This window comes from Neodiprion pinetum, chromosome 2 (genome assembly GCF_021155775.2).
Source record: "Neodiprion pinetum isolate iyNeoPine1 chromosome 2, iyNeoPine1.2, whole genome shotgun sequence".
NCBI classification, from domain to species: domain Eukaryota; kingdom Metazoa; phylum Arthropoda; class Insecta; order Hymenoptera; family Diprionidae; genus Neodiprion; species Neodiprion pinetum.
The window spans coordinates 26117234-26129845 of NC_060233.1; the positions used below are offsets into that span (position 1 = coordinate 26117234).

The 12612-nt window shown below is 39.2% G+C and overlaps 1 protein-coding gene across 8 annotated transcripts in view; it reads right to left on the reverse strand.

Annotated features, from left to right (window-relative positions):
• Lar (tyrosine-protein phosphatase Lar) overlaps nucleotides 1–12612 on the reverse strand; it is a 464266-nt gene that overhangs the window by 18412 nt on the left and 433242 nt on the right. For 4 of the 8 annotated variants that reach the window (XM_069133249.1, XM_069133251.1, XM_046613984.2 and 1 more), the window contains 6 exons: nucleotides 4158–4268; nucleotides 3779–4054; nucleotides 3100–3384; nucleotides 1470–1493; nucleotides 1006–1106; nucleotides 74–403 (listed from right to left, as the gene is read on the reverse strand). In XM_069133249.1, coding sequence (XP_068989350.1) covers nucleotides 74–403; nucleotides 1006–1106; nucleotides 1470–1493; nucleotides 3100–3384; nucleotides 3779–4054; nucleotides 4158–4268 — 1127 coding nt within the window. Of the gene's footprint in view, nucleotides 1–73; nucleotides 404–1005; nucleotides 1107–1469; nucleotides 1494–1914; nucleotides 3070–3099; nucleotides 3385–3778; nucleotides 4055–4157; nucleotides 4269–12612 lie in introns of those variants that run through there. The other 4 variants (XM_046613986.2, XM_046613980.2, XM_069133250.1 and 1 more) reach the window with 2 other exon arrangements.

Sequence of the window (12612 nt, forward strand, 5' to 3'; positions counted from 1 at the left end):
GATACGGTAATTCGCAAGATTGGAGAAAATGAGAAATCTAACGAGCATCGCCAACTGCGACCCCTCAACATACCTTTGCGTAAGTATCGTTCCAGTAAAGCTCATAGCTAAGAATGTTTTCTCCGCTATGAGCCGGTTTACTCCATTGGAGCGTTACGCTGGTCTCCCCAATTTCAGTCGCTCGCAGCATGTTTGGCTGACTGGGCACGCCTTGTTGTGTTTTCACTTGAACCGGAGTGCTCAGAGGTCCTGGACCGACACTAGTCAGTGCCTGAACTCTGATCGTATAGATGGTGTGCGGAGTGAGGTCAGAAATAGTAGTCAACTGGTTGTTGTCTACCATTTGGGAGAGCCAGGATGCCATTTGCTGGTTCGAATCCGTCGTGTAGTAGACTTTGTACCCCTGATCGGTATAAGGAAATCGCTCGGTTACTAGACACCGTGTTTGTCACATTGTTCTCCACGGATTTTACATCACGAATAGAAAATACTGTCTCGTTTGAATTGATGGATCGACAATAGCTTCCTATTACAACGAACTCTAGACAAAATGGAAGCTAACGGATGCAGGAAAAAGATAAATGAAGATAAGCGGAGAGGGTAACCACTTCTGAAGTTGGGTGTACACTGATTTCGGACCTTCAGGATTCCGTGTCTTCAGCTGGCTTTACATGACTTTAGAAAATTTCACGTGACTTTACGTGACTCCAACCTACTCTAGGACTTTACGCAATTTCATGTGGTTTTAATTAACTTCACAAAAATTTTTTTTACAGTGTACAGATGACTTTGGGAATGGTAACCCTCTAGAGATAATCAAATTTTTCAAGCATCTTTAGGATAGCTTATCATGTATTAACTATGTTCACTTTGGTTGGGCTTGTGACATTGAAATTCAATAATTTTTTTTTTTTTTTTTTTTTTTTAGAGTATAACGATTATTAAACTATTTGAGAGAGGTACTTGTGTGTGATTTGAAACGATTTTTTAATGAAAAAGACTAACCGTTACTTGACCGTTGGGTGTCTCTGGCTCATCCCATTGAATGACCATCGTGCTCGAGCTCAGCGGCCGAACCTGAACGTTGCGGGGTGCGGTTCCCGGTTCTGGAAACACCATGAATTTGACGTGTTATTTTACTCTAGATGATACAGTATGGTATGGTAATCATACGAATTAAAAAATATCAACGACTATGCTCCGGTTAGTAATTGCACAAAAGTGAGAAACAAAACACAAAATGGTAACGCGTGCTTTGTGATAGTTTGTATAATCGAGCCGAGATTTCTGTAAAGGATTATAAAAAGTAAATAGACGTCGTATACATCATATTACAAACTGTTACTGTTAAAGATCACAAGAACAGTCCTAGATGAAACATAAAAAAAAAAAAAATCACACATTTCGAGCAATAAAACATGTTTTTTTTTACGTTTTTCTACTGACACACTTAGTACATAGTTACTTACTGGCACCTCCATATGTCGATTCCGCTACGGCAATGGCAAATGCAAAAATATTATCGATTACTACCAGTTCAATGATTTATTAATATTTTTTTTTTTTTTCAAGAATTATGAGGTGGTTTTTGGAAGTGCAGAGATTTTCAACGGGTTTGCTTACACACATAAACAGTGAACACACATACTTATTATCGGTAGATTGTGATTACAAAAACATCAAAGTGTTAAGAATTGAGAAAAGTCCAAAATATTGTACACGAACGTTGCTATGCAGCGTTCCTTTCTTTTTCCTTAAGTATTCTCATTCCGTTACTGACAGAAAAATGAAGAGATTGACGAGTTTTGTAATGGAAAAAAGCCAACTTCAAAAACAACTTTTTTAAAAATACAGCAAAGTGCGACGAATAGGTGACCAGGAGATGAGGGATAGTGAAAATTCTTTCAGACTTACATGGATCAAAGTGTCCAAGGCCAAGCGAGCGGTTCGAGACCATGGACAGCATGAAAAAATGTCAAAGTACCCTCAAAAAATATTACAAAAACATTTCATCATGTTGGTGCAAAAATCTAGCTAGGTGCAAAAACTAAATTTCAAACAATTTACTTTAGAAAAATATTATTTCTCAAATTTCCGACCGTCCGCAATATTTTTTAACGATGACACAGAATCCGAGATGTGAAAATTGACGATGGACCGCGTTATGATACGATGATTATTATCGTTCAAGGCGAATATGCTTTGAGGCGCGATCGTGAATAATGCGCGTTAATCACATTTGCTACTGACGAAAGTAACAATAAAGTTATGTTATACGGTAATAAAGAGTGCAGCATTAAATAATTTTCCAACAAAAATATTAGGCCAACGTGAAGTTTTTTAGTCACTTGAATAACTGACGGATGGATGCCAAGCAGGATATCGATTCGTTTGTTCGAATACACAGTCTTTATACACCCCGACGTTTCCTGGATGTATACACGTATATTGATAATTCATCGCATTCAGTGCGACATGACATAATTAACGTTATTACTCATGCCAATTCCCTAATCGCTATACACATATGCAAACAAGTGTAAAATAAACATGACTCTCGTCAAATTTTGTTTTGCGGCTGTGCTATCGCTGTAAATATAAACGTATAGGTCACGGATTATAGGCACTACAGCAGTGGTAGCTGCAGTTAGAGCCTTTGATCGTTGGTGTAGCTCCTTAAAAAACATTAACCGGTAAGACGGATCGATTTTTTCCATCTCAAGGTACACTTCAACCGTTTATAATCCCGTAAAGGTAACGGAGTACTCTCACGTTGAATGAAACAATAATCGAGGTCTCCGTGTGAAATTGCAAAAATACTTTCGTACGACGTGTCTGAGGTATTTCATTCGGTGAAAACGAAACTGACCGCGAAATTGCGAACCGGATACATCGAATTAAAAAAGTTAAAGCAAATTTCACGTGAAAATAGCTAAATTCAACATGAATGAAAAGTGATTTTCAAATACCGAATTTACTTCCGGTGAAAAAATCCACCCGCCTTCTTACCGTTTGTTCTCTTCTTAATTCTTACTGCTGAAACGAGCTTTGATCGAAGAATGGTGATTGGTTATAAGAGAGCATCGTGTTAATACTGACTTGTTTCACCCGTTGTAACAATCGCTGGCGCACTGGGGGGACCACGTCCGATGTTATTGACGGCAATGACGATGAGCTCGTACTCTGTGTAGGGGCTGAGACTTCGCACGTGATAGTACATGGTTGTGATTCCGGAAATCTCAGAATAAGCCTGGTTGGCATGCTTGGGTTTATGCTGGATTACGTAGTACTGTAACTCGTCGGGTCCCTTGTAGGACCAAGTCAGTTTAACAGACGTTGCCGTGATGTCAGATACTTGGATATTTTCCGGTGGCACTGGCAGAGCTACGCATAAGATGAGAAACATTCCACAGACGTTATTCGCAAAATTTATATTATACTCGAGAAATGAAAAATTCATCTCAAGTGTTGCGGATTGGTGTAACTGTTTCTTGCCAGCTTCTCACAAAGCAAAATCATGGCGGCCTAGTCGAATCATTCTTAGATTAGTCTAGTTATCGTTTAAAGTTGAAGACATGTCGGAAACATTCACAGTTGAAATATTAGGGTACCTACTTAGAATAACTGGTTATAAAAGCATGTTCCTGAAAGTGGGATCGGTTCTTGTTTAGACCCAGAAAAAGAAAACTAGTTGCCATTCCAAGTAGTTGAAATGAATTTGCTTCGTTGAAGCATTAGTTCGTCTTATTCCAAAAGCTCAGCAGTTCTGTTAACTCACATTGCACTTTGACCATAGTTCCAGCTTCAATGATTCCCAGATCGCTGGCAGCAATGCAAGTGTAGTTCGAGCTCTCTTGAATATCGGTTAAGTAGAGTACGTTCTTCCCGATAGGCAGGTTGTCCTCGGGGGTCAAATCGGTGGCTGGATCTTTACGCCATTTGACGTATGGCATCGGGGCGCCAAAAGCCACACACGTGATGTTCAAAGACGCGCCGAGAACAACGTCGTTCACCGCAGGCGGAGGTATGGAGAATTGGGGAGATACACGACGAACTGGATAATTGATAAATGTACGGTGTGAATTAATCAAGCACGAATATCGGTATAAGCATTAAGTACACCCTGCAGCCCTGGGTCAGTCGTTCTTCTAACTTACTTTTGACGTAGAGCAGAGTAGACTTGGAGTATTCCGTACCCACAGAATTGTTTGCGACGCATTCGTATTTCCCCTGATCCTCAACTTGGGATCCAGTGATCTGAAGAGCTCCTGAAATCAAGTCACAATATTTAGGTGGCAGCTATTCGTGACAAGACTTTGCTATAGCTGGTACATATTTTTTTCAGGATTCTCCGGTAAAGTAGTAATAGTTTTGCTTATTTTCTTCTTTAACGTTCTCGCAATTTTATCATTACACCAATCGGTACATCTTCGGTACAAATTTTGTGTACTGTAATTGCAACTCAATTCACATTATTATACGATAGATGGTAATTCTATGAGTGAAAAAGAAACCGTGACAATCGGAAGAGATAAATTTTTCGTAATATATTTGCAAGACGGATGTAATATTTAAGGTTTGCGCTACAGTTATTGTTGCATTGATTGGTACTAGGGTATGGAAATAACAAAGCGTGTAAGAACTTGTCAGGGGTTTTACCGAGCTCGTGAAGATTCGGTACTAATCTTTTGAAGAATTGATCTACTCCTGTGGAGATCGAAAAGTGATTACGTTTTTCACATAAATAAAGGAAAACCTGACTGAATTTGAGTAGGGATTTCATCAGACAATAATGGGTCAGCCTGTACCGGCAGTATTAAAAAGCAAACGACACCGAAAACTTGGGGTTGATGGGTTAGAAGGGATAAAGAAAAAAAAAAAAAAAAGTTGTCGAATGGCGTGGTAAGGCGCTTAAACAGATTACCGCGTTTCAGAAAATGAGGGTGAGTCTTCTTCTCTTTATACTTTTTTTTTTTTTTTTCTCTCTTGTCAAATACTTCATAGCGTTCTCCGCCAAGCGTTCATCGAAATAACTGTCAAGATAAAGAGAGCGGAGGAAAAGAATAAAGAAAAAAGCAAGAGGGGGGGAAAAAAATACATAGTAAGAGCTAATGATGGGATTAGGTTGAAATGTCGAGTTATTAACGCTCTTCGAAATTTCGTGTTTTATCGCAGCGACCAAGGGACCAAGCGTTCGAGGGGATACCGAGGATGGAGTTGATTAAATTACTTTGGCTCGTCTCCGCGACGTGGAAAAGTGAAACATAAATTAAAAAATAAGAATCGCGCAAGGTTTCATATCGATCCCCGGGGGGACGAAGCAGCAAAAAATATCCTCTTTTCGGCTCGATGCCTGCGTTCATACGCTGTATACATAGATATTGTTATCTCGCAATATTTTCCTATCTGTCAACGGTGGGGGTATATAATTATAATCTTGGTTAAACCAGCACCGTTACCAGCCTCCCCCGGCCGCTCACCCCCTGGGCGACCCTTCGCGTGTTTCGTCATTAATTATTTATGACGTACAACGGCAGCTTACTAATTGCGACTTAATTATTTCTCTAATTAGAATATAATGGTTGTGTTTCGCGAAGAAAAGAGTCATTACATTAGTACCAAGTCACGGCAAATTATACCGGTTGTCTACCATAACGTATTCCGATCCGCAATGATAGTGACTTTGTTCGCCCAGTGATGGAGTGCTTGGCTGGTACCGCCCTGCGATACCGGCACTGTGTCGTATCATTTGTAATGGTGTTCGTTGTCAAGGGGCTTGCATATCGCACCTTCGAGTAGGCAACGGTCAACGTCAAGGAGCAGCTATCCGTTTTACAAAAAGAAATTCTATCTATGCATACGTATATGAGGATTTTTTCGTACCATTGGAACAACCTTGCGATGTCTTTACTTCGACGTTGACGTGTATATCTCGAAATATCAAAGTCCACGTATCTGAAACGCGAAAAAGGGCTTAACGGCCCCATTCTATACGCAATTCTGAACAAAAACACTCGAATGCATTTTCGATTGAGGAAGAAATAAGGAAATGGCATGAATTCTACGAATTTACTATTGCAATTTCGTAGAATCCATGCCATTTCTTTATTTCTTCCTCAAATGAGAATGCATTCGAATGTTTTTGTTTAGAATTGCGTATAGAATGCGGCTATTGAGGATTTTTTTGCATTTAAAATTTGTGGACTCCAATCCTTGGAGATATATACGACAACGTTGAAATCGACTAGGGTACCTCCTCAACGGTCTTTGCAGACTGAATTATTATAAACAAAGTTCGGTGTTCTGTGGAGGGTGAAAAATCGTTTCGGACCAACTGCATTATTAAACTATAACCCAATATCGGAGCTGTGAAGATATTTTCAAAGATTGCGGAAATGTTTTTATATTCAACTAACCAAGTTCAACATGGCGGCCGAGATAGGAATCATTGTACGTACCAAGGTGACAACAACAACTGAAAAGCAGAAAAAAAGGTAAAACTGATAGTTGAGTTATATTCCTGCCCGTGGATGCTACAGCAGCCGTTCTTGCAAACTTCTGAACGAATATTGAAATGTCTGCCTTGGAAGATTTAATATTACGTAGGCGAACGCAGGGCGCGAGCAGGATGCACGTTCGAGGCACCCTCTTCGTTTTTCCTGTTTCTCTCGTAAGTAAAACACAAATATTCCAATGGAAAATATGTTTACGAATCCGAAAGACGGATGCGGAGGAGGCGGCTCTGTTCGTCTTGTGGATATGGCTAAGAGACAACTGCGGAGAGCGCGGAAAATGGGAGCCATGATCGGAAATACTCTTCGCGAAAGCCTTTGCCGAACCCTTTTCAATGAGCATTCACCATGCAAACGTTCACTACGATACACCGAAGGGTCTCCTCTTAGCGATTAGGTCGAAATCAAAGAAGTCACCAATCGACGTTTCGGCCGACCTTTCTGAACCCTCGTTACAATTTATTTCATGCTCTATAAAGCCAAGCCACTTCACAGGAAAAAGGTAAGATTAGCTCGGGATGACAATTTTTTAGGGACTTTGAAGAAATTCGTAAACGGGGACGATTTTTTTTTCACTCGTTGAGAATCGAATGCATTCTCCATTCCGTTCATTTTATAACTTCTTTCGTATAATTCATCTTCTCGTTGCAACGTTTCTGTTTTTAGAAAATGTATTCCGAAGAAGGAATTTATTGTATTTTCCAAACGGATTTTAAAGTTATAACCTCTTACCATACATGTTTCACCTTATGGGAAGAGAGCATAACGCTAGTAAAACGCTAAACAGTAAAATTCAAGTATTAGGTACATGGATAAGCGATAAGTTTTAAGAAATGAGTTTTTTTAACTTTACGTTGGAATTTTCAGGGTTGCCATTAGATGTTAGAAATTTGAATCCGTAAAAACACTGTCAAATTAATATACATTGTAAAAAACTTGAATCATTTTCAAACCAAATATGTACTTGAGTATCATTGGATATGCTCACGAACTTCACGACATTTGACGTTTTAGACGCGATGTGGCGTTGTCGGAAGCTCGGAGTTTTTTTTAGAAATGTCCCTCGGTTTTTGTAATAAATCAATTTACGGAAGCTGTTTGCGAGATATACCGTTTTGCACGTTGGTCTTATTATTATTACTTATTACTTTACTATAACTTGTTCGTTTGTCGACGCATAAAACATCGGATCGAAAAAAAAACCTACAATTATCTAGGAAGCAAGTTTTAGCACTCAAGAAAAAGTTTGCTAAGCATTTTCAGAAGTGAATGTATGTGAGCACGGATTTCTCGTGAGCTGATTCCAGTCGAACCGCTGAAATGATTCGGCTGTAATTTGGATGGGCCACTGTTCTTATCCCGAAAATGTGCCAATAAGATTGTCGACTCAATCGCAAGCTTGGTAATGAGAATAAAACATAATACAGCGTGTTTCCAAGTAAACGTCGGAGTATGTGGGGTTGCCCAGACCTAAGGGGAATAAAAATCGGTAAAACAGACCTACTGAGTCATCATCACTTTAGTCAAGTCGAGTCATATAATCGCGATTCCGGAACGCGATCACTGATCACTTAAGCGTACGTTATAAACAGCGAAACAACAACTTGGCCAAATCCGCACAAAGTGAGCAGTTCCAGCTCATTCGCAAGGACTTTAGTCGCGCTACCTACCCATACCGATATTTATTCCCCTATGTGGTAGGCAGCTCAACATATTGCGGCGTTTATTTGAAAATCTCCCGTTTATGGCAGCCCTCTTCTATGATCATATTGCGATCATGTGAGAATTTATCATCGAGGATTACTGATTGCCGCCCTGACCATGATCTAGTGAAATTGAAAAAATATGAATTTTAATCTGGAGAGTTGAGAAAAGCAGTATTAAAAGCTCGTGGACCTCTTAAGTGTTCTACGAATCGATTTGCAACGGGTTGGTATGTAAATGAGGGAGACTTCAATGGAAGGGCGTCGCCAGACGTCCGTCAAAGAGTTAATCGTTCACCCGCCATCAACTTTGTTCCAACGAGCTTTCCCTTTGTCCTTTGCGAAATGAAACTCAAAGGTATTACAGGACGCGCGATCGGTAGGGTCGACTGCCAGCGTTACTCCGCCTTCGTGCGCCTGCAGATATAGTTGTTCGGTATCTCGTCGAACAGGTTTGAAGACAGGGTAGCTGATAAGTGCACCGACATTTTTCTCCCTCTCCACGAGGCCGAGGTGCGGGTAGGTTGCGCCCCCCAAGATAAGACGGGAAGCATCGTCGGGGAGGTTCCACGTCGGGGTGTTGCCGAGTTTGGGTAGGTATACGAAGACGGGATCTAGCCTCGGCAACCACCCCAGGTAACCTATACCGCCCCCGTAGATTACCATCGACGGGGTAACTCACTCGAGCCTCTGCGGCACCGTCATAAGTCAGTCCCTGAGGAACGAGGGGGGGATGCAGGGGCTAATGGCTCGAAGGGAGGGTGGTGGGCCGGCGCCTTGGCGTGCTTGAGCACAGGTGTTAAGCGGCCTTCATCTCTAGGCAGTAGGTACCCTTATAGGGGGGGGGGATTGTATGCGTGTACCAGAGGCATGAACGAAGGGGTAAGTTGTATCTGGCGCTGTGTTGGCTCTGGGCGTAAGCTTAATGGGTGAAATTTCATGAGCTTTCAGTTTCAGCCCAGTGCCAAATATACGACGTCTTACAACGCGGGCGCGACAAAAATATGATTCGGTGTCGACATCTACTGGTTAATAGCGTTTGCGTCATTGTTGTACATTTGTTTGGATATCAAGTGTGCGTGATTTCAATTGATGTTAATTGATTTCTGTCTCATCGTGTTATTTCTGTTAATGTTCAATAATTTTCTTATATTCTATAGGTAATTTACAGTTATATGTGGGTTTTAAATTAGATCGTCACATCATATGACGAATAAATAAGCCGTAAGGATAGTATTTTATGTGGTACTTTTCATCACCACACTAAGCAATCCAATTAGTGTAATTACCATCAAGTATGGTCCAAATCTTATGGCGTTTAAATTTTTATTTCTTCATAACGTGTTTCTTTTATTTCTTATGAAACTCTTCCTTATTGCAGTATTTTATTTGCATCATAGTGATTTTTATAAAATTTTCTATCAATTTTAGACCAAAGCCAATACGTTTTACTTTTCACCAAACGCAATGAAAAGTAAGAATCACAAGAAATGACTAGCAGTCACTACAAAACATTGAATATCAATCAGAACGCTGATGGAAAATCGTTGAAAATCGGGAGTAACATTGAAAATCGGGAGTAAAATTAAAAATCACTTCATACACTGGAAATCAACGAAAATTGCACGATACCATTATCGTTCTATTATTATTTTCGAACAATTTTAAAAATTCAACTTTGTCATTTCACGCAAAATAACATGCACCAATTAATTCACAAGTGTAGTTTGTGTGATGCGAGACTTACAACTTCACAAGACTTGAATAAAAAACGTTGTCGTGTTCGCAATTAAACAAAATTTTTCAGAGGCTCTCGGATAGCCCCTCGGTTCCATTTTCATGAAGTAGAAAAAAGTTGTTGGATATGAAAAGGACAGTTCGTCCAGGAAAGCTTCCAGTACTACATAGATTTCGAATACCGAGAGACGTTTATTAACTCGACGATGACCATTTGGTGACATAACTGATTCTTCGTTTCTTTGCTAATATACCTTCGACACTCGGTATATTCGTCTATTTCCACAAAGGAACTTCGACAACGACAGCAGAGGAAGTTAGACTCTCGATTTTACCTAGATTAGCAAATCCGCAACTACAGCTGATAATTTTTATCGATCTTTCCGGTACGAGAGGCGCTAACTTCTAACGAAACATGCCAAAAGTTATATCGAATCATTCCTTTGTCACTGTGAAATATCGTGCACATAAAATAAAACGCATGCCAGCCCTCGTAATAGAAAGAAAATAAAACAGGAAAATTAAATAATATACAGTATGTAGTTTTATAAATTGACAGCAGTGCATACACGTATGAAGAAAGAAAGTTGAATTTGCCAAATCTGGTGATTAAACATAGCAAAAAGAACGATATGTTAGTTTAAAAAATTCTGGTTTCACTTGATAAAACACATTGTATGTATATATAAATGAAGAAAAAAAAAGAATAAATACACCACGCGGCGAACATTTGACGTATAGTTAATGCGAGTTCGGGTAGAACACTGTGCGTGTTATCCTGCATGACAATTATTCCTGGCGTTAATATCGGAGCGATCAGCCAGCGGAACTCGAAACGTATAACGTATCTGCGTACATATACGTGGGTTCGTTTACAGGCCTAAGTCGTATACGTATAATTTTATCCAAGGGCGTAGGTCCTTTCATCAGATTAGATTGGCAGATACATAGATAGATATAAATTTATTCTACAATAGGACTGTATTCGTTGTACCGGTATTAGATCGCAGGTTCACACACAGGATAATGAATTATAGACAAATACTTACGACATATATAATTCCAAGTTCTTTGCCTAAACTAATTATAATTACAACTCGAGTTGTACCGCAAAGATAACGTTTTCATAATGATTTTATCGTATGCTTGTTACTCTACTGAGGGCTTGTTAACAAGCCTTTAGAGATTACACTGAAAGGATTTTTTAGTTCCGGTTGCCGCTCAGTCTTTGACTATTTTCATTTTTTATCAGAATCGAAAGATATAGTTCGAGGTAGAAAATGAAAATTAGTTTTCTAGCTGTTACTGGAAAGTCTGGTATCCGTTACTATTCTTTAACATTACGATCACTGTTGCTACATTTTCTTGCAACTGTTGCGAAAATTTAATGCTTGTGCAACAATAAATTGATTTCAAAGCCTTGTTCAACTAAAAAATTAGAGTAAACCTCACAAACTGATTTTGCGTTGCAATTACCAAAAATGGATCGAAAATAGCGCAAAATAGTTACGCGTACCTCGTTTTACGTAATTCCAACAATATTCGAAGAGTTTTTTTCAACGATACCTGTTTTACTGAATTTTTCTAGTTACTATAACAAATGAAATTTTTCTCAGTGTAACGAGTCACTGGTGATCCACGAACTCAAAACGCTATTCAGAAATTCTTAGATAGTAAAAGTTAAGTTCCGTCAGTGTAGCTACTTGTACCGTCAGTATTCTAATTTCGCGCCTAGGAACGCCTTGAAAATGAACGTGAAACCAACTTCGAAATATTATTTTCGTACGAGATCTTGTAGTCCGGTCTTTAAAGGGTTGAATGATGGTTGAATTTTGATTAAAAGCAATACAGGAATTCAAGAGGCAGAGCTTTCCATATTATTGCCGATGTTACAGCGGAAGATTTTCTCAAAAAATTTTTCTTCTGCATTTGCGTCACATTTGACTGATCTATAGTTGCGGTAGAAATGAAGTGAACCAAAATTCATTTGAAAGCTGCGGATTTTCGTTGTAAAATACAAAAAAAGTTTTTCAAGTCATCTCAAAAATCGACTCCTGTATGTCTGTTTAAGCGGAGCTTTGCGGCAACCGATCGGTAAAACGGTAACCACGTTTGTAGGTGAACGGAATATCCAAAATACAAAAACCAAGACTTTAGAATCGTCAATATATCTTCTAAGCTTCTATCGAACGGATCTTTGATAAATTGAAATTTGGCTTTTTGCTGTGACTTTTTCTTTTGGTCTCAAAGCAGAAACTTTGGCTCTCGAATACATTCTGTTTTATTCCATTCCAAAAATGATAATTTTTTACTGTTCTGGGAAACCCCCATAAAGACTGGATCGATTTAATAGTAGTGCAAATTAATATACTTTTTTTTTCATTCAAATTTGTTCGTCTACCCTCTTTCAACTAGATGAGGATAAATCTCGAACGCTATGCACCTCGTTTGATTAAAATAGCACATAGTTAAATGAATTCAGGTCACATGAAACACGTGACTTTTTTACCACTTTTTGTAGGCACGATGATATGAAATAAAATAAGAGGGCAAGTATCGTGCATATTATATAACTCGCAATGCAATTACTCGTTGATTAAAATTCTTTCCGTTCGTGTACCGATGCGGGATGCTTCATGGCTTACAATATCATCGTAGGA